General features: G+C 44.2%; 1 protein-coding gene and 1 long non-coding RNA gene across 3 annotated transcripts in view; one reads left to right on the top strand and one right to left on the bottom strand.

Moving 5' to 3' along the window:
* The window catches only part of fstl5 (follistatin like 5), a 738,182-nt gene that overhangs the window by 117,858 nt on the left and 597,428 nt on the right, over nucleotides 1–22,896 (bottom strand). For both annotated transcript variants that reach the window (XM_033018303.1, XM_033018313.1), the window contains exon 8: nucleotides 10,953–11,073. In XM_033018303.1, coding sequence (XP_032874194.1) covers nucleotides 10,953–11,073 — 121 coding nt within the window. The remainder of the gene's footprint in view (nucleotides 1–10,952; nucleotides 11,074–22,896) is intronic.
* On the top strand, nucleotides 1,030–21,638 carry LOC116971281. The gene is made up of 3 exons (XR_004411461.1): nucleotides 1,030–1,068; nucleotides 6,957–6,959; nucleotides 21,627–21,638. It is a non-coding gene; the product is annotated as an uncharacterized LOC116971281 (long non-coding RNA).

Raw genomic sequence — 22,896 nt, 5'->3', positions numbered from 1 at the left:
ATCATGCATCAGTTGGTAGCAATGGTAGGGCCCGAAACGTCGCCTATTTCCTTCGCTCCATAGATGCTGCTGCACCCGCTGAGTTTCCCCAGCAATTTTGTGTACCGTAGCAATTTCACCACTGAGTCAAATGTTTGGGGGCTTTAGTTGTGATTTCAGAGACTCGAATACAAATTTTGGGAACACAAGAGGCCACAGACGCTAGAATGTGTAGGAAAGAACTGCAGATGCTGGTTTAAATCGAAGGTAGACATAAAATGTTGTAGTAATTCAGCGGGACAAGCAGCAACTCTGGAGAGAAGGAATGGGTGACGTTTCGGGTCGAGACCCTTCTTCAGACTGATGGTGGATGCTCGAATCTTGGACAAAACACAAAGCTGGTGGACCATGTCTGCAGAAGGGACATGACCCAAAACATTAGCTGCCCATTCCCTCCCCAGATGACGCCTGACCTGCTGAGTTCCTGCAGCACTTTGTAAATATAAATTTTGCCTGGTATTCCAATCCAGTTCCAAGGTGGGGAATGTACCACACTATTTTAGGTGTCAAGAATCCCCAAAACATTTTGAACAGCCTTATGTTGAACTGAGAGTTTCTAGGTTTGGAGCAAAGATCTTATAGCAGAGCTCCGCTATAAGATCTTTGGTTTGGAGTACAGTAAGCCATTGTTATAACAGACAATGAGTGGAAAAGTTGTCCGTTATTGCTTATTGGCCGCTATAACCGAGCAAGGTATTATCGTTATATGTAGTTGAAGCAAAGAACTGCAGATGATGGTTAATACACAAAAGTGCACAAAGTGCTGGAGTAGCTCAGCGGGTCAGGCAGCATCTCTGGTGAACATGAGAGATGACGTTAGGACCCTTCATCAGACTGATTTAGTCTGCAGAGTTACTCCAGCACTTTATGTCATGTCACCTCAAAGCTAGGTGCTGATACTACTGGTCTGCACCATCGAGCCTTCTTCACTGGCCACAGCATGGTCCAGTTGATGCGGGCCATTGTTGTGGCTCACGTCATAACCCCTGGCCATCAGCTCTTTCTTCAGGCCGCCGCCAATGACAAGAAGTGTCGCTCCCTCCCCTCACACCATCTGCCGCCTCTTCCTTTCGCCCGCCACTTGGCCCTCTCCCCCACGCCTCCTCCACGTCTACTTACACGTCCTCCAAGGTGGCATATGTCGGCGACTCCAGGGGAGAAGTAGGAGGAGGAGGTGGCGGTGGAGGGGGGAGAAGCTCAGTGGACAGAGCAACGAGAGAAGGAATAGGAAGCAGTGATGGACGGGCGAGCGGACAAAGCGACGGCCAACCGGAAGAAGCATCAGCTGGTAACAGGGAAGGGAGCCTCGTGATGACCAAGCGCACCGTTCTGTTGGTGGCAGCAGCTTGAAGAACACGCTGTCTCACGCTATAATGTGAGCTGCAACAGCTATGTCATTTTATTTATTTGAAGTAATACACTTATTTATATACATAGTGTGAAATTATGGTTTGTTAGCCACACAAAATAATGCAAATGATGATTTAATTATTATTGCATATACGTTGGACATTTTGTCCTATGGGGTAAGCAGGGGTGGGGCTATCATTGTTTGAAATATGTTGAATTTTACATCACTTTCATTGGTTAGCTGTTATGCGAAGCACTGCAATCCTGTATATCTCACACATAAAGCAATGTAAATATTACCATGAATGACAGAAATGAAAAGTGTTATCCTTGTTTATGAATTTTGGTTGAATTCTTTAAAATTGAGTGGGTTGGTGCAATATTGGTGCAATATACTGCTAACCCACAAATGCGTTGTCATGAGATATTCACATTTGAAAAATCCAAAAATAAAAATAAAAAGCAAAAAGATGTATTTGACCAACTTATCAGTTGAAATTAAATATGAGGTTTCTAAAGGTTATAGGGTAGTGGGTAAGTATCGTGTTAATGCATGTAACTCATTTGTCACAAAGTGAGGGTTAACACTATATTGGACCAACCCCCTCAAATATATGTTAATTATATGGTAGCAATGTACATTATTCATGTCCAAAGCTCGCACTTCTGCATCAGTATACGTTTGTATATACTACATTTTATTACACTAATCTAGAATAAAAAGAATGAAAAAATATCTTGGCATGTGTTCATTGATATTTTATTCACAGTATTAAGATTTCATAGACGGAGAGAGAGAGAGAGAGAGAGAGAGAGAGAGAGAGAGAGAGAGAGAGAGAGAGAGAGAGAGAGAGAGAGAGAGAGAGAGAGAGAGAGAGAGAGAGAGAGAGAGAGAGAGAGAGAGAGAGAGAGAGAGAGAGAGAGAGAGGTTGAAAAAAAGAAAGAAAGAAAAAGGTTGCTCAACAAATAATTAAAGGAAATCACAAAAAAGAAACTGGAGAAACATGTGTGTGTGTGTGTGTGTGTGTGTGTGTGCGTGTTATATATTTATATACATAGATATCACACACATATATATAATGAATATATATGTGTTTATATTTATATATATAATTATAAATATAATTGCCTTTATGGTTTATGTACACCATGAGAAATAAGATAAAGAGAAAGAGAGTGTTGCTTTAAATCAAAGTTGTTCCTGATCCATGAGGGAACATTGAGATCTATTATCTTTATCTTACCTCTCGCACACATACACAAACACACATTCATATCTATATTACTAAAAGTCTGATCTTGACCACTTCCTGTTGTTCTGTGTATTGATTTTAGAAAAAACGCTGCCACATACGGCTTTGATTTTTGGCCATCTTACTCAGTCCCCCTGCTCTGTGCAGGACAAGAGGATTTTTCCCATAGATGAAAAAGAAAAGAGTTATTGGTGTTTATAAAATGTTGAGATTCTCTCTCCTGAAGGCCACGCCCCTTCCGGAGGGACTATAAAACCCAGAAGTGTTGAGTGCCTCAGTCAGTCTCTGCAAGATGGGGGAAGCGAGAGGGTCATGTCTATCAGCCTGAGCTGTGAATAACACTGAACACATGTCTACTAAACTGTGAGTGTGGCTTTAATGACCTTGAGTGCCCTTAATGTGGTTTGAAAATGAAAATATGGTTGGTTTGAAATAAAGCCCAGCAAATGGTTGTTGGTGGTGGTTGCTTCGAAATAAAGCTCAGCAAATGGTTGTTAAACTTGACAACTTCCTGTTTGCACTGTAATTTGATGTTAGATAAAACGCTACCACTTCTTACTTAGTCCCCCTCTGCTCATCAGGTGCAGAGGATTCTTCCCATCAATGAAAAATAAAAGTGTTATTAGTGTTTCTAAAATGTTGAGAACCTCTCTCCAGTCAATCACACCATGAAGGCCACGCCTCTGCCGGGGGGAGGGATTATAAAACCCGGAAGTGTGGGTGTGGCTTAGTCTCTGCAAGATGGGGATGGGGGAGGGGGAGGGGGAGGGGGAGGGGGAGGGGGAGGGGGAGGGGGAGGGGGAGGGGGAGGGGGAGGGGGAGGGGGAGGGGGAGGGGGAGGGGGAGGGGCGGTCACGACTCTGTCTGAGCTGCGAATCAACTGAACACACTGAATGTCTACTGAACGGTGAGTGTGGTGTTTATGTGGTGTTTTATGGTGGTTTCACCCTGCTTGAAATGGTATGAAACTGCATTTGAATGTGGTGTCCTTGCACCCTGCATGAAATAGTATGAAGCTGCACTTGAATTTGGTGGCATTGCACCCTGCTTGAAGTGGTATGAAACTGCACTTGAATTTGGTGGTCTTGAACCCTGCTTGAAGTGGTATGAAACTGCACTTGAATTTGGTGGCCTTGCACCCTGCTTGAAGTGGTTTGAAACTGCACTGGAATTTGATGGCCTTGCACCCTGCTTGAAAAGGAATTTCAAGGATTAGCTGTGAGTCAACTGCCAGCCCACCAGCCGTGAGTGAGCTGCCACCCCAAGAATCAATTTGGCCCACAATGTCCATACTAGCCCTCTGGAAACCAGTACCTTCAGCCCCCAACACCCATACTAGCGCTCAGGAAAGCCCCCCCCCCCCACCCACTGGCCACCAATATTGGAATTGGTGGAGAGGTGGAATATTGCATTGGGGGAACAGCACTCCCTTGTGGACATGGGACCCAACGGGTCCCACTTAGTCTAGTTATATATGTATGTATAGAATAAGTTATATTTGTGCATAGTGTGTGTTAGAGCAACACAGAAAAGAGGGGGATGGGTAGGAAGGATGGGAGGGAAATGGGCAGAAACAGATAGATTAAGCAGGAAGGAAAACATTTAAAAAGAAAATGAACAAAATTATGAATTTGGTAGATGAGCTATATCACACAGACATACTGTTCCCCCACAACACTGATTACACTGCGAGAGGCATAACGGAAGTCGGGTTTCCTAAAATGGTGGATGTTCCGCTCCGTTGCATACTACACGTCAGTCCATTGGATTTTGCAGCAGTGGTCTATCTTGCTTCTATGATCTTTGCTGTCTTCTGTACGGTTTATGCGAGGCTAGTGTGGGCTCGGGTAAGGAGTCCCATCCCACGGTACCATTTACAAATAAAGAAGAGTTTGGATCACAGTGTTTGAATCAGTGCTTGACTGAACCAGACTATGGAAGGAGTTTTGTAACCGGAATCTACATCTCTGAACGAAACTAAACTATAGAGGATTGACACAAAACGCTGGAGTAACTCAGCGGAACAGGCAGCATCTCTGGAGAGAAGGAATGGGTGATGTTTTGGATCGAGACCCTTCTTCAGACTGGTTAGGGATAAGGGAAATGAGAGATATAGATGGTGATGTGGAGAGATAATGAACAATGAATGAAAATATGCAAAAAATTAATGATGATAAAGGAAACAGGCCATTGTTAGCTGTTGGTTGGTTGAAAACGAGAAACTAGTGCGACTTGGGTGGGTGAGGGATAGAGGGAGAGGGAATGCCGGGGCTACCTGAAGTGAGAGAAATCAATATTCATACCACTGGGCTGTAAGCTGCCCAAGCGAAATATGAGATGCTGTTCCTCCAACTTGCGTTTAGTCTCACTCTGATAATGGAGGAGACTGAGGACAGAAAGGTCTGTGTAGGAACGGGAAGGAGAATTAAAGTGTCCAGCAAACGGGAGATCAGGTTGTTTCACGCGGGCTGAGCAAAGGTGTTCCACGAAACGATCGCCCAGTCTGCGTTTGGTCTCGCCGATGTGTAAAAGTCCACATCTTGAACAACGGTTACAATAGATAAATAAACTATAGTACAATAAACTATAGAGGACATGGATCTTACCAACTAGCTAAGGATCGGAGATGGCATGGGACGTCTTGATAACAGCTGGAGAGAATAGGGATAGGACGAGGATAAGAGGTGAATGAGAGAAGGTTTTGTATTGTCTTGCCCTGGTCACTCTCTCTCCTCCCCTCTCCCATCAGGCAAGAGGTACAGAAGTTTGAAAACGCATAGCCCCAGATTCAGAGCAGTTTCTTCCCGGCTGTAATTAGGCAGCTGAACAGTCCTCACATCAGCTAGAGAGCGGTCCTGACCTCCCATCTCCCTCATTGGAGACCTTTCAATGATCTTTAATTGGATTTTATCAGACTTTATCTTGTACTAAATGACGTACCCATTATCCTTCATCTCTACACTGTGGCCGACTTGATTGTAATCAGGTATAGTCATTTCTTTGACTGGATAGCACACAAACAAAAGCTTTTTTCTTTACCTCGGTATAGGTGATAATAGTAAACTAAACTAAACTAAATGCTAGACAAGGTGAGTTAGGTAGCGCCATTTAAGGAAGAAAAGATGAAGAAATAGACATGGCCATTTTGGCAAAGGATTGGTGGAGCTATATCTGATTGTAGCTAATTAAGCATTTAAGAAAGAACTGCAGATGCTGGAAAAATCGAAGGTAGACAAAAATGTTGGAGAATCTCAGCGGGTGAGGCAGCATTTATGGAGCGAAGGAATAGGTGACGTTTCAGGTCAAATCCCTTCTTCAGACTGATGTGGGGGGGTGAAGGTTTTGTATTGTCTCGCCCCGGTCACTCCCTCACCGGACTGATGCCTGTCAATTGAGACTAAAAGCTCTATAGATTTAGGTTTGAGACTGTAGTAATTGACGTGGGAAGATTCTTTCCAGAGCAGATGCAGAATTGAAATGGAGGTGGGCCAGAGATGGCCTTGTGATCTGAAACCAGAGTTATAGAATGCTAGTGAAACTAAAGAGGTGACATTAAATTGTCAATTTTCACTGTCACCCTACAAATGCGTCACTATTTGTTTTACAAAAATAAAATCGGAATTTGCTGAAAATATCAACATGGTACCATCATGACAGTTTGTAGCACTTCAATGACAGTAACGTTATAACAAAAAATGCAACTGCTAAACAGAGATGTCAAGTTTTACAAGGCATGAATTGTATAAACCTACAAACCTACCAAACAAAAGGAAAGAGCCCAACAAAAAGTAAATTCAACAATTGTGCATTGTGACTAAAATTGTGGGAAAAATGATTTGTTTACTTATTTGCTATAGAAGGTGGCTTATTTTCAGAGTTTTGTAAATAGGGGAAAATAAAATAAGATAAACAGTATTGGAATTAAATTTATACCCTCGTGCTGTGGTAGAATTTAAAACGAAAAGTGAGAAGAACACTCTGACAGTGGCTTTGCAGATAAAAGATTAATACTTTTACTATTATGGTGATCTTAGCAGAAAGATGACAATGACTTCTGGGTGATTGTATACGCACAAGTGGTGAGCACAAATGCAATTTTGCAGTCCTGGACCAAAGTCATCTATCTATACACAGTAGAAACGTGTGAATGTCATAGAGTCATAGCAATATACAGCATGGAAACAGGTCCTTCAGCCCAACTTACCCATGCCGACCAAAGTTCCCCATCTACAGGGAGAGCTGCAGGGGGAGGTGCAGCGAGACCTGGGCATCCTTGTACACCGGTCACTGAAAGTTGGCGTGCATGTACAGCAGGCAGTGAAGAAAGCTAATGGAATGTTGGCCTTCATAACAAGAGGATTTCAGTATAGGAGTAAGGAGGTTCTTCTGCAGTTGTATAGGGCTCTGGTGAGACCACATCTAGAGTATTGTGTACAGTTTTGGTCTCCTAATTTGAGGAAGGACATCCTTGTGATTGAGGCAGTGAAGCGTATGTTCATGAGATTGATCCCTGGGATGGCGGGACTGTCATATGAGGAAAGATTGAAAAGACTAGGCTTGTATTCACTGGAGATTAGAAGGATGAGGGGGATCTTATAGAAACATATAAAATTATAAAAGGACAGGACAAGCTAGATGCAGGAAAAAAATTCCCAATGTTGGGCGAGTCCAGAACCAGGGGCCACAGTCTTAGAATAAAGGGGATGTCATTTAAGACTGAGATGAGAAAACACTTTTTCACCCAGAGAGTTGTGAATTTATGGAATTCTCTGCCACAGAGGGCAGTGGAGGCTAAGTCACTGGATGGATTTAAGAGAGAGTTAGATAGAGCTCTAGGGGCTAGTGGAGTAAAGGGATATGGGGAGAAGGCAGGCATGGGTTATTGATAGGGGACGATCAGCCATGATCACAATGAATGGTGGTGCTGGCTTGAAGGGCCGAATGGCCTCCTCCTGCACCTATTTTCTATGTTTCTATGTTTCTACACTCATCTCACCTGCGCACATTTGGCCCATATCCGTCTAAACATTTCCTATCCATATCCTGTCCAAATGTCATTTAAATATTGTTAAATGCATAAAACAGAAGATCCTTTTAAATAGTGCACTGATCTAACATTAAGTGAACTGTGAAAAATACATTTCAAAATGTGCAAAGTGCATCCTTGGGATGTGCAATGTTAAACCATTATTTCAGCCTTGGTATTTAGTTATGGTATTCAACCACCCTGAAGATGGATTGCTATAGGTCATTACGCTATTTTAATTAATTGCTCATGCAGAAATACAATGCAATAAGGCAGTCCTAAGCAAGAGAATGTCAACTATAACTCAGCTGCAGTTCAGTTTGCTGCTTTGAAGCCTTTTTTTCCCCATTAATATTATTCGCAGCACAAATGCCTTGCATTTTTATGATGAGTGTACTCTGCTCGTTAATCATATTAAAGTACATGTCTCAAAGTTGGCGGCGCGACTCACCCGTTGCAGCGGCCCCTACAGCCTGTCTGTCTTTTTTTTTTTTTTTGTCTTTTTTTTTTTTTTTTGTCTAGTTAAATGTAGTGTTTAGTGTTTTTTAATACTGGTTTTAAATGTGTATATGTGGGGGGCGAGGGGGGGGGGAGGAGGAAACTGTTTAAAATCTCTTCCCTGTCTGGGAGACCCGACCTTTTCCCTGTCGGGTCTCCGTTGTCGTTGGGGCCTAGCGGCCTCCAACCTGAACGACCCGGGGGCTCGAGAGACTGCTGAGGTGCGGACTACTCACCATCGTGGGGCTGGCCGGCCTCGGAGCGTGGGGAGCGGTGGTGACTCGCTGCTGCGACTCGACTCCTGGGGCTCGGAGGCTCCAGCAACGCAGCCGCAGGTCCGGTGGACTGGGGCATCGGGAGCTCGCGGGTCCGGGGGGAGAGAGAGACCACTTCCCAGAGCTCCCGCAACGCGACTTCTCCAGCCCGTGTCGCGGGGTTGGAACGACCGTGGGACATTCCAGCGCCCGCCGGGGGCTCCAACTTCGAGACTTCTAGACCGGGAGAGGGGCCGTAAATCGCCCGGCACGGCCTAAAATGGGACTTAACATGGCCGTGGGACTTAACATCGTCCGCCTGGGTCTTCGACATCGGGAGAGACATGGAGAACAGGGGAGAGAAAAGACTTTGCCTTCCATCACAGTGGACCCAATGTTTGTGTGAACTAAATTGTGTGTATGTCTAGGAATTGTCTTTGTTTGTATGGCTGTGGAAACAGAATTTCGTTTGAGCCTCACTGAGGTTCAAATGACAATAAATTGTATTGTATTCTTGTCTGTTGACTCAGCTTAATTACACCAAAGCGAATGACATTGACCTCGGGTTACTGGCCACATCCCGTGGCTTTGAAATGTTCATTTGTTGTTGGCAATTCTTTACAGTATTTTACCAAAATGACTTCAACGTTTCTGATTGAAATATGTTCAATAGTGGAATATTGATTTTCCTATGCAATTCTCTTTTATAAATGAAATACAACTGAACTCCATCGAAGGATAAATGAGTAGATCAAAATGAGACTATTCATAATGAAGACAGGGATTAGAACTCAAATGAAAGAGAAATGTACAAAGTAATTAAATTCATGCATCACAAAAATAAGGATTCTATTTCGGTTTATGGGAACACAACTTCAGAGATTTCTATGAGGGAACGTGAATCTGAATAGTCTGCAAATTAGGAACTTTCATGTCTTTATTAATATAACCATAATTCAATGTCAATGTCATCTTCAACAAAAGCCTTGTGCTTAAAGCCTCAATTCATTAAATTATTCAAATACCAAGCTGGTGAGAGTCATGGTATGATCAATTGGAGATGATAATAAAGCTTCGCAGCTTTCAGATGTAAATTATATTCTTTTACATCAAGGAAAAGCTATTGCCAACATTTGAAAGGAGCTTTTCAATAAAGTTAACAGAAATCACTCTGTTTAGTTGAAATATTTTGTACGTAGGAATGCAAAAATGTTTAATTCTAGATATTTGCATCTCAGGACTTCAATCACAATCAATAGCTATTCAGATCATCATCGAAGCCCTTCCACGTTCTGCCCTTGATGGAGCCAAAGTTCATAGTGTGGCCATCCCATGTATCTAAAGACAAGGGGAGAGGCCTAACCAAGTGAGCTGTTGTAGGAGACTAGTAAATGGATGAACTCCCTTTGTGAGCTATCAGCCAGATCAAGCCCAGGAATGAACCCTGAGAGAGGACTCCAGTGAGTTAGACTGTATGGGTCCAATCAAACTAATAATTTCGATGTGCTTTTGGAGCCTTCTATGGTATATTTTTGAAGGATCGCATACTACACTGCATACTGTACAATGGTTAAAGTGCAGGTCCGAAAAGTTGAATTAGTACGTAATGAGTAACATGGATCTGCATATTTAGGCCTCCCCGTTGGATTGCAACCTTGTCATTGTCGGGGAGCTTGTGTGACTCAGTGACCCCTAGAGCTATGCCAGTGGGAGATTCATCTGCTGTTAGGGTCTCCCATGCTGGACAGGTGGAAGGGTAGAGGGGAGGCGAGGAGCGATCCACTGGTCCTCCAGGTTGGAGGTTGAGCACAGGTCTAACAACCCTGACTCATAAAACAAATATGTTACGGAAACAGCAACTAAAGGAATCAACACTGCTGGGCGTGATGGACTTCCAGGGCTATCGACAGATGCTAGGATGAATGTACCAGACAGCATCCCAAGAATAGCCCTGCACTGGACACCAGAAGGGAAAAGGAAATGAGTGAGACCCAAAACCACCAGGCGTCGAACTGTAGAGGAGGAAATGAAAACAATGGACCTGACCTGGGGTAGTGTCCAGAAGCTAGCCCAGAACACACAGGAGTGGAGGACCTTCATTGCTGCCCTACATACCAGGAGGCATAACAGGCAGTAAGTAAGTATGTATATTTAGGCAAACTTCCATTCGAGTTGCTCACCCATTTGCAAGTCTGGAATAATAGTTGCATCAGATGGACTTTAAACGTCAGGAGAATGGTGTGCCTTTCGTTGATTTTTAGCCACCTGTGTTTTCCCTGGTGGGACACAGCGATGCAGTGTTTGAAAAATGCACCTCCACTTTTGACCAGTCACTTTCTATCTTCCAAATGTTGAGAGACATTGATGCATTCACACTCCGCATTGTTGAATGTGTTCATAGCCTCGGTCTGTTACTGGCTTCCAGTTGCATCTCCCATCTCTACTTGTCTTCTGGCTAAACCACTATAAGTAAAACTTGATGTCATGGGAAATCAGGTCGTCTTTATTGTGGTAATGATGAATTACACTTACCATTTACTTGCAGGATATGAGTCTGGTATAGTTTTTCATAGCCATCTGCTAGACAGCTATAGTTTCCCATGTGAGTTGTTGTTATCTTGGTTATATACAGTGAGCCATCATCTCCAAAATCCTAAGGGATAAAATCAGAGTTTTAGTGAAAATTGATTAAAGTGAACCTTGCATGTTTACTCACTATTATCTTCTTCTTATCGAGTTCACATACAAGATTAGAAGTTGTTCAGCCAGAGCTTAACACACTTCTCGGCATCTGCACAATGGTACTCACTATTATAGTACACAACTATGTAATACAAAATCAGACCTATAAAAAATCCTCCCTCATTTAACTTGATGCTACTTGAAAAACACTGCACAAATTTATTATTGAGAGTGCAAATCACTGCTAAGCAGCAAATTGAGGTGATTACCTTCTTAATAATAGAATGGCTGAAGCACAAATGCAAAATTGTGAAGAAGGGTCAACAATGCTCCATCTTTAGAGCTGTCATAAATGTGGCTGCTTTGAAATGAGGAATAATTTCCATTTCAATTTTGAACGGCAAATAGGAGCAGTGACATTTTAATGCTCTGCATGGTAAATATATACCACTAGAAGAGACTTGGAGATCAGAAATAAAGGACACTTATGCCCCTGTCCCACTTAGGAAACCTGAACGGAAACATCTGGAGACTTTGCGCCCCACCCAAGGTTTCCGTGCGGTTCCCGGAGGTTTTTGTCAGTCTCCCTAATGGTTGAAAGTGGTTTCCGCTTCTTCTATGTTCCGGCGATTATTTCAAATAATTCAAAACCGGCCGCGACTAAAAATAGGTTGCCGTTTTAAAAATCGGTAATTTTTTTGTCGAAGCCGGCCGCGATGCTAGTTGAAGGTGGTTGCCGGAGGTTGCAGGTGGTTGCTGGAGGTTGCAGGTAGTGAAAGGTCTTACGGCAACCTATTTTTAGTCGCGGCCGGTTTTGAATTCTTTGAAATAATCGCCGGAACATAGAAGAAGCGGAAACCACTTTCGACCATTAGGGAGACTGACAAAAACCTCCGGGAACCGCACGGAAACCTTTGGTGGGGTGCAAAGTCTCCAGAGTTTTCCGTTCAGGTTTCCTAAGTGGGTCAGAGGCATAACTGGTTGTCAGCAAATCATTCACCTGAGTATTTTATTTGCTACAATTTGATTTTTTTTTCACTTGAACCCTTTAACAGATTGAAAGCAGAAATATTGATCTACATTGTATATATCAATAAGAATTGATATATTATCCCTATTACATAATTTTCATGATCTAGGGGAAGTTTATCTCCCTATCCTCTTTCATTTCCTTCTATTTACCATTCCTTCAGACAGATCAACTATGATTAACAAGCCTTCATCACCCTCTCCCAGCCGGCACAGCCATTAGTACTTGGGTCCCCTGTTCTCCATCCAAATATCCCTTTTGGGTTTTTTTCCACCCCTTCCCCTTCTCTGCATCTTAAAATATCTTTGATCCCTATTTTTCCTTAGTTTTGCCAGTATAACTCTCCCCCTTCGCAGATATTCGCTATCCTGAACAATATTTCTAGCATTTTCCCGAATGGTACAACAAGTATATTTATGACCTTCGTGGAGCCACTAAAGATGCCAAGAGTGAATTCCGGGCCAAGCTGGAGTTCCGAGGCAATGACACGGACACCCGTAGACTGTGGCAAGGCTGGCACGTTATACTGGGCTACAAAGCAAACCTGGGCAGGATTGCTGGCATCGATGGATTGCTCCTCGCATTCTTTGCCGGCTTTGAACAGAAGGTCATTGGAGGAGCGTCACAATTCCCACCAGCCTCAGCTGTGCCTGTTCCATTGGTTATTATGGCAGAGGTGAGATCGGCCTTCCTGACAGTTACTCCCCGCAAAGCAACTGCCCAGGATGGAATAATATTTCTAGCATTTTATGTTTTCAAATTCTATTTCACTAAAATGTATTCCATTGCATTAAAAAATAATCATCTGAAGAAAAACGATGTTGATCATGGTAGATATATTCTGGCTAATTTACAGAACTGCTGATAATTTTGTGGGTGAGATCAGCAGTTTACATCACCCCAGGCCGATGCTAAACTTGCACTTGTGAAACTGCACAAATCCACCAAGAGCCTTGAAAATAAGTACCCCGAGGCCTTGTTCATAACAGCTTCCTCAGGCCAATCTCAAGAACATGCTGCAAAAACACTAATGAGCACATCTCCTGCCCAACCAGTGGCCCGAATGCCCTCGACCACTGCTACACCACTATCAAATATGCATGCAGCTCCATTCCCAGACTGCTCTGTGAAATACGATCAACTGGTGGAACAGTGGTGCAGCGATAGAGTTGCTGCTTTACAGCGCCAGACACCCGCGGTTCGATCGTCAGTACAGGTGCTGTCTGTATGGAGTTTCTACAATCTCCCTGTGACCATGTGGATTTTCTCCAGGTGCTCCGGTGTCCTCCTACACTCCAAAGACGTACATGTTTGTAGGTTAATTGGCTTCTGTAAATTGTCCCTAGTGTGTCGTATAAAATAGGTTTACCGGTGATTGTTGGTCGGCATGGACTCGGCAGGCCGATGGGCCTGTTTCCACACTGTATATCTAAAGTCTAAAGTCTAAGGGCTGCATTTCTACTCCATGTTTACAAGCAGAAACTGTAGTGAGAGGATCTGGTGCAGAAAGTTGTGCACTGCTGGTCCAAGGAAAAAGATGAGATCCTTCGTGACCACTTTGAGTCAGTGGACTGGTCCATGTTCAAGGACTGCTGCTAATCTAGATACAATGCCACTGCTGTCACACACTTCATCAGCAAGTGTGTTGAGAACTGTGTAACTAAGAAGACAATATGTTTGTTATCCAATGGGAAACCATGGATGAACTGCGAAGTCCATTCCCAGTTGAAGTCCAAGTTTGGAGCATTCAAGTCAAATGATCCCAAACGGTACAACAAGTATATCAACGACCTCGTGGAGCCATTAAGGGTGACAAGAGGGAATTCCGGACCAAGCTGGAATTCCGAGACAATGACATGGACACCCGTAGATTGTGGCAAGGCTGGCATGTTGTAGTGGGCTACAAAGCAGACCTGTTCAGGATTGCTGGCAATGATGGATTGCTCCCTGCATTCTATGCCCGCTTAGAACAGAAGGTTGTTGGAGGACCATCACATGTCCCGCCAGTCTCAGGTATGCCTGTACCATTGGTTAATATGGCAGACGTAAGATCGGCCTTCCTAAGAGCTGCTCCAGGGAAAGCAAATGGCCCGGATGGAATCCATGATTGCGTCCTCAGCATCTCTGTGGATCAGTTGACAGAAGTTTTCACAGCCATCTTTAACCTCTCGAAACTCCATTCTGAGGTCCCTACCTCGTTTAAGAAGACAACTATCTGTGCCTCGGAAAAGTAAGGTCATGACTACAGTCCAGTGGCTCTGACATCCACCATGATGAGGTGCATTGAGAGACTGGAGAAGGTGCACATTAACTCCAGCCTCCCAGCCAGCCTTGATCCACTGCAGTTTGCTTACCATCACAACAGGTCCACAGCAGATGCCATCTCCCAGGAACTAAATTCATCCCTGGAACACTTAGACATAAGTGCATTAGACCCCCCCCCGCCACTAGTTCTAAATCACAAACAATGACAAGACGGCGTACAGGAAGGAGATAGAGAGCATAGTAACATAGTGTCAGGACAATAAACTCTTCCTCAAGGTCAGCATGACAAAGGAGCTAGTTATTGACTTCAGGAAGTATGGTGGAGTACATGCCCAAAACAGAATCAGTGGTACCGAAGTAGAAAGAGTTGAGATCTTCAGGTTCCTTGGCATTAATATTACCAAGGATCCGTTGTAGACCAGTACATTGATATGATTGCTAGGAAGTTACAACAATGCCTCTAATTCCCCAGTAGACTGAGAAAATGTGGCATGTCTCCAATGACTCTCACAAACCTCTGCAGATGCCCATAGGATGCATACTGTTGGATACATCACAGCTTGGTTTGGGAACAGTTCTGCCCAAGTTTGCTAAATAAATTGCAGAGATGAAGCCCACACAGACCACACTTTCCACCATTGACTACATCTACACTTCATTCTACCTCTAAAAAAAGCACCCACCATAATCAAAGAATTGTCCAACCCTGGTTATTCCTTCTTCTCCCTAATCCTGTCAGCAGAGGATACAGAAGCTTGAAAGCACACACCACCAGACCCTGGAAAAGCTTATCTTATTCTGTTAAGAGGGTTCTGAATAAGCTGGGTAATGTTCGATGCACTTCTACCCCTTTGGGGACATTGGACTTTGTTCATAGAACTGATGCCCGACAATGCTGAGAATTATGTTTTGCACTCTGTATGTTCCCCTTTGTACTATCTATTGTTCTTGAGTTCGGGTTCAATGTATTTATGTATAGTATTAGCTGATCAGATTGGATAGCATGTAAAACAAAGCTTTTCACTGTATCTCAGTACATGTGACAATAATAAATCTAAACCTAAATCTAAAAGATTAAACGTCAAGCACTGTCGTCAAGTATGCTATAAAGTCCTGCCTATCTACTTTTGTAAGACTGAAGCAATGGCAGAGAGGCCCATTGTTGGTCATACAGTACAATCCTTGGGGTGGGAGATTGCAACCTTCACGTGGTCCACCCTGTTTCAACGAATGTAATCAACCTGGCGTGCACAAACAGAAGATCAAACAGAACAAGTTGTCTTACAACTTTAGGCTGTGCACGCCATACGTAAGAAGAAGAAGTACAATCCTTTTGTGGCACTGTGTCAAATGCAACGTTGAGTTTGTGGGGATGGTCTCAGTTGCATGGAATATAAAACCTCTGATGAAATAGATTTGTGCAGGGCTGAACACAGAATGTGATAATAGTGTGAAAACACAGGATCAGAAGGAAAATGTCAATAATATGATGTTGGCCATAAAATATTCATCATTAAGATTTAGGTTGTAGAATTATTCATTGTGCATTTTGATCAGCTATAGCCTTTGATGAAACCTTTCACTCCTCCACATACTGCCCCTTCCAGCAGTTTCCCTGATCAACACACTCTCTGGTTATTAGAAACATAGAAACATAGAAAATAGGTGCAGGAGGAGGCCATTCGGCCCTTCGAGCCACCACCGCCGTTCATTGTTATCATGGCTGATCATCCCCTATCAATAACCCGTGCCTGCCATCTCCCCATATCCCTTGACTCCACTAGCCCCTAGAGCTCTATCTAACTCTCTCTTAAATCCATCCAGTGACTTGGCCTCCACTGCCCTCTGTGGCAGGGAATTCCATAAATTCACAACTCTCTGGGTGAAAACGTGTTTTCTCACCTCACTCTTAAATGACATCCCCTTTATTCTAAGACTGTGGCCCCTGGTTCCGGACTCACCCAACATTGGGAACATTTTTCCTGCATCCAGTCCTTTTATAATTTTATGTTTCTATAAGATCCCCCTCATCCTTCTAAACTCCAGTGAATACAAGACTAGTCTTTTCAATCTTTCCTCATATGACAGTCCCGCCATCCCAGAGATCAATCTCGTGAACCTATGCTGCACTGCTTCAATCACAAGGATGTCCTTCCTCAAATTAGGAGACCAAAACTGTACACAATACTCCAGATGTGGTATCACCAGAGCCCTATACAACTGCAGAAGAACCTCCTTACTCCTATACTGAAATCCTCTTGTTATGAAGGCCAACATTCCATTAGCTTTCTTCACTGCCTGCTGTACCTGCACGCCAACTTTCAGTGACGCCAAATTCTTGCATTCTCTTATATTGCAAGAGAAATGACTACTAATGCATTGTTTCGTCCAGAAGCTTTTAAGTCAACTGAAATTCCTTCAGTGCCTTCCACCTTACTCCCTGGACAACTTTAAAGCTGCACACTGATTAACAATTAATTGGCCCGTGTCAGGAGTTGCTTCCAAGCTTGCATGCATGTATGGACTTCAGCTCTGGAGAGACAGATAAATGAGTATATATGCCCATTTGCTTATCTTCCAATCTGCCTCATGTTGATCAAATCAGGCCCTCCCCTGCAGTTGTCATTATAAAACTGATTATTTTGCCTTGAGTCTCTGAGACGGTTAGTCTATTACAAGAAATGCCATCCTTTAAACGTTCTTCAATGCAATGCCTACTCTCCGCCTGTACTTTCCATGAACATCAAGAGTTATTCTGGAAGTTGTTCTCAGAATGATTCACACAATCTGCAGAGTTTATGCCAAGGAAAGTTTAACCAGGCATCTTAAAAATGACTGGACAGCAAGGAAAGCTGAAAATCCTATTTTAGTATAAATTTTGTATACCATTCAGTGTGCATGCAGCAGTGCAGAAGAGGAATAAGACAACACCGAGCTCTGGCGAAGAGCCAGTGTACTGTGACAGACCACTTTAGCTGTCAGACAAAACAGTTGCAAGGTACAGCATTGTTTTCCAGTGCTTTAGTACTTCTTTATGATGCCAAAACTATACTTCGAATATTGAGTGAAATGGTTTCTGTCAATAAATGTGACAATAAATGACTCTTTCCATTTCTTCTTCCAAGTCTGGCTCTGAAGTAGATGATTATTTGCCTTAGGCATCCTGCAGCTACGCGGAATCCACTAAGACATCTACACAAACATGGTTGACAAGGTGATAAATATTCATGATAACGGCCTGAATAAAGCAGAGAAAGGAAAAAACCTAGTACGAAGGAGCATAATAGAGTTTCAGCAGAAGATGTCAGTTCGCACTGTGCCTCAGGGTTCACATCCGATACACTATCTACAAAATTTACATATCTTCCATGTAATTTCATAGGTTTCACTCAGGTGCTCATGTGTTCTGCCACAGAAATAAAAGTGCTTGTTGCTAGGATTATTGGCTGCTATAAATTTCCCCCACTGTCACAAGAGAAACAGCAGAGAATTAATGGACATAAATGAACACAGGGGAATGAGGGATGATCTTATTGAGGTGTATTAAATCATGAGAGGAATAGATCGGGTAGATGCACATAGTCTCTCGTCTAGAGTAGATGAAATGAGGACCAGAGGACATAGGTTTAAGGTGAAGGTGAAAAGATTTAATAGGAATCCGAGGGGTAACTTTTTCACACCAAGGGTGGTGGGTGTATGGAACAAACTGCCAGAGGAGGTAGTTGAGGCTGGGACTATCCCAACGTTTAAGAAACAGTTGGACAGGCACATGGATAGGACAGGTTTGGAGGGATAATGACAAAACACAGGCAGGTGGGACTAGTGGAGCTGGGACATGTTGGCCGGGGTGGGCAAGTTGGGCTGAAGAGCCTGTTTCCACACTCTATCACTCTATGAGGAGCAAAGAGGTCCTTCTGCAGTTGTACAGGGCCCGAGTGAGACCACACCTGGAGTATTGTGTGCAGTTTGGGTCTCCAAATTCGAGGAAAGACATTCTTGCTATTGAGGGAGCACAGCGAAGGTTCACAAGGTTAATTCCCGGGATGGTGAGTGTCATATGGTGAGAGAATGGAGAGGCTGGGCCTGTATACTCTGGAGTTTAGAGGGATGAGAGGTGATCTTATTGAACCATATAAAATTGTTAAGGGTTTGGCACGCTCAAGGCAGGAAACATGTTACTGATGTTGGGGAGTCCAGAACCAGGGGCCACAGTTTAAGAATAAGGGGTAAGCCATTTAGAACAGAGATGAGGAAACACTTTTTCACACAGAGTTGTGAGTCTGTGGAATTCTCTGACACAAAGAGTGCTGGAGGCCGGTTCTCTGGATACATTCAAGAGAGAGCTATATAGGGCTCTTAAAGATAGCAGAGTCAGGGGATATGTGGAGAAGGCAGGAACGGGGTACTGACTGGGGATGATCAGCCATGATCACATTGAATGGTGGTGCTGGCTCAAAGGGCCGAATGGCCTACTCCTGCACCTATTGTCTATTGTCTATTGTCTATGACTCTAAATGAGAGAATGGATTAAGGGTTAAGGTGAAGGTGAAAAGATTTAATAGGAATCTGACGGGTAACGTTTTCACACATAGGGTGGTGGGTGTATGGAACAAATTTCCAGTGGAGGTAGTTGAGGCCTCCACCGGCCTCCACCACCCTGTGAGACAGAGAATTCCGCACTCACAACTCTGTGTGAAAAAGTGTTTCCTCATCTCCGTTCTAAATGGCTTACCCCATATTCTTAAACTGACGTGGCATTATCGACCCTGCACGATGTGTTATGTCGACACAAAAACAAGAACCCTGATGTGGCTATGGTAGTGGCTGGAGATTTTAATAAGGCAAATCTCAAAAAAGTCATGCCTAACCTCTGCCAACACATCACATGTGTCACCAGGGGTGAAAGAACTTTGGACCACTGCTACACGCCGTTCAGGGAAGGCTACAAGACCGCTTCTCTCCCTCCTTTTGGGAAATCTGACCACGCTGCCATTTTCCTGCTGCCGGAGTATAAACAACGGATGGTACGGGAAGCGGCAGTGACGAGGGACGTAAAGCGGAGGTCTGAACATTCAGAGGCCATGCTGCAAGATGCACTGAGCAATGTCGACTGGAATATGTTCCAAGCAAGTTCTAGAGACGTCAGTGAGTTCGTGGAAGCGGTCACGGACTTCATTGCAACAATAGCTGATAACTTAGTCCCCACGGTAAGGGTTAGCATCTTTCCTAATCAAAAACCTTGGGTGGACAGGCCCATTTGCGTTGCATTGAATGCTCACACTGTTGCTTACAACTCTGGCCTGGCATCCGGCAATATGGATGAGTTCTACAGACTGCGAAGGGCAGTGAAGGACACAAAAAAGAGGTACAGGGACAGGATGGAGTCACAGATGAAGCAGCGGGACATCGGATGCCTTTGGCAGAGGCTACGGACTGTAACTAACTGCCAGAGCAGCCCTCCCTCAACCGGGAGTGCAGGCACCTCCCTAGCTGATGACCTGAACACTTTTTACGCATGATTCAAGGTGGGTAACATCATCTCTAGCTCGCCGGGTAAGGACACCACCGCCAGCGCGCTGGCTAGCGAGGCTGGAGGGAGGTCCACCACTGGGGATGTGCACACATTCTCGGTGACCGAGCACGAAGTGAGGAAGGCTCAGATGCGTGTGAATATGAGGAAAGCTGAAGGCCCAGATGGTATATCTGGGTGAGTATTAAAGTCTTGTGCTACTCAGCTTGCTCCAGTATATTCCGCAATATTCAACCTCTCCCAGGCCAAGTCCATGGTCCCTGCCTGCTTCAAAAGATCCACCATTGTACCTGTGCCAAAGAATGCCTCTCCAGCCTGCTTGAATGACTATCAACAGGTGGCCCTCACCTCGGTAGTCAGGAAATGCTTCGAGAGGCTGATCAAGAACCACCTGTGCCTTCCTCCATCGCACCCTGGACCCGCTACAGTTCGCATACCGTCCAAACAGAACCACGGATGATGCGGTCTCCCAAATTCTGCACACCACTCTCTCTCACCTTGACAGCCAGAAGGGGGGCCATGTGAGGATGCTGTTCATTGATTTCAGTTCAGCTTTCAATACCATAGTCCCCACCAGACTTGCTGAGAAGCTGCTGGGGCTGAACACTCCCCTGTGTGCCTGGGTCCTGGATTTTCTCACCACCAGGCCCCAGGTGGTCAAGATGGGGAGACATACATCCAACCCCCTCACCCTGAATACAGGTTCCCCCCAGGAAGCAGCTTTAAATACCTGGGAGTCCACATCACAGAGGATCTGACATGGACAACACACGCTGCCGCACTGGTGAGTAAGGCAAGGCAGCGCCTTTACCACCCCAGGCAGCTGAGGAAATTCAGAGTCTCTCTGAGGATCCTTCAGTGCTTCTACTCTGGGGCTGTAGAAAGCATCTTGTCCGGCAACATCTCAATCTGCTTTGGGAACAGCTCTGCCCAGGATAGGAAGGCTCTGCGGAGAGTAGTGCGTTCAGCCAAACGCACTATGGGAACAACACTCACCACCCTGCAGGACCTATACACCAGGAGGTGTAGATCCAGAGCCAGCAACATAATGAGGGACCCCTACCACCCCAGCAATGGACTGTTCCAGCTGCTACGGTCAGGCAAGCGCCTCCGGCGTCACGCTGTGAGAACAGAGAGGATGAGACGGAGTTTCTTCCCACAGGCCATCAGGATTGTAAACTCTTATCTCACCAGGGATTAATTTACTAATTTACTGTTGTGTTGTGTCTTTTTAAAATATTTTTTCTAAAATGTAAATACTGGTTCTGTTCTATTCTGCTCTGTTGTTCTGTTTTTTTCCCCGCACAATCTGCAGGCATTGCCACTTTCATTTCACTGCACATCTTGTATGTGTATGTGACAAATAAACTTGACTTGACTTGACTTGATTAGAACTAAACAAATGAGGACTGGGATTGAAGGGATTACTGTCGCGGCCAGCGTAGACACGATGGGCCAATTGGCCTCATTCTATGTCATCAGAAAATATAAAAATATCATTCTACTCTGCACCAGGCAACTGACACAGGATCTTTATTGCTATGGGTCACCGAGGAGTTGTTTAATTCTCAGGCTGGTGAGATGAAAATCCAGCACACGAGCTATTTTTCTTCAATTCTATTAAAGATTTCCCAATGGAGGTGAAACTGATTCCTTTGAAAGTAGCTCATCGGATGTGATCGGCTTGTTAGTTCAGTAGTTGGACATCGTAAAGAACGCATTACCTGGAGTTCCTTCTCTGTGTATTAGTGGACATCAGCCTGCAAGGGCGCAAGCCCGGCATCCTAATATTATTGAGGCAGGATGGAGATTCAGGAGAGGGTAGATGTTGGGGTTTTAAGGAGGGAGTTGATGATGGAGCCTAGGCATTGTGCCTGCTTGCTTCATATTCTGCTCTCTCTGTTCTCAATTCTCAAGCACAGGACTGGCCCAAGAAAACTGTCTTGTCCTGCACAAAGTGCATTTAGAATCTAAACAACACATGAAGAGCAGGTGCGTAGGAAGGAACTGCAGATGCTGGTTTAATCTGAAGATAGACACAAAAAGCTGGAGTAACTCAGTGGGACAGGCAGCATCTCTGGAGAGAAGGAAAGGGTGACATTTCGGGTCTAGACCCTTCTTTCAGAGTCTGAAGCTTGGGGTAACAGCAGCCTGAAGGTGTTGGGGGCCATCGATGCTCTCAGGGTACAGTGTAAAGCTCTAACAGGGGTCACGGTGGGGTTCCTGGACTCAGGAGCCTGTATTCAGGAGCAGAACAATGAAACTCACCGGATCTGACATGGAATGGAAAAATAGGAAGATCACTAATTAAGTACATCATGTAAGAATTTTAAAATTGCATGCTTTTTACAAATGTATATATATGTAGCGAATATTCTTCTAAAATTATTAAGATATGACAATCCAAAAAAAATCAAGATTTTTCCAACTCGTTTGTTTACTATGTGAATGATCTACACCCATGAACACAGAGGCTACCTGAGTTGATAATTACACACATTAGGGCCCAGTCACCAAGTCCTGGGCATTCTTCTCACTGCTTCTCCCCTCCACTGTGCTATTTCCATTCTTTCCTTCTTTCCATCGACTTTTCCCTGCATTCTTCCTGAATTTGGCATGATCCCTTTGCTTTTGATCATAACATAAGCACAGTCAATACTCGTAGAGAGCCGGGGGTGCCTGGAACACACTGCCAGTGGAGGCAGGTACGAAAGGGGGGGGGGGGGGGGGGGGGGGGGGGCATTTAAGAGGCTTCTAGATATGGTTCATTATTATCACATGTATCGAGGTACAGTAAAATTATTTTTTCTGCATACAGTTCAGTAAGGTATTATTATACATAAGCAACATTTTAGATTAAGTATAAAGTGTACATAAATAGTCCTCAGAAACAATATACAAGCCACCAGGTTTCACCGTCTTTTTCAAAGTCCAAGTTGCTCTAAGTGCAACTGGCCATAAAGAGCCCG

The sequence above is a fragment of the Amblyraja radiata genome, chromosome 1, assembly GCF_010909765.2.
Source record: "Amblyraja radiata isolate CabotCenter1 chromosome 1, sAmbRad1.1.pri, whole genome shotgun sequence".
Taxonomy (NCBI): Eukaryota; Metazoa; Chordata; class Chondrichthyes; order Rajiformes; family Rajidae; genus Amblyraja; species Amblyraja radiata.
The sequence above is the reverse complement of the archived record's forward strand: the minus strand, read 5'-3'. Positions and strand labels throughout refer to the sequence as shown.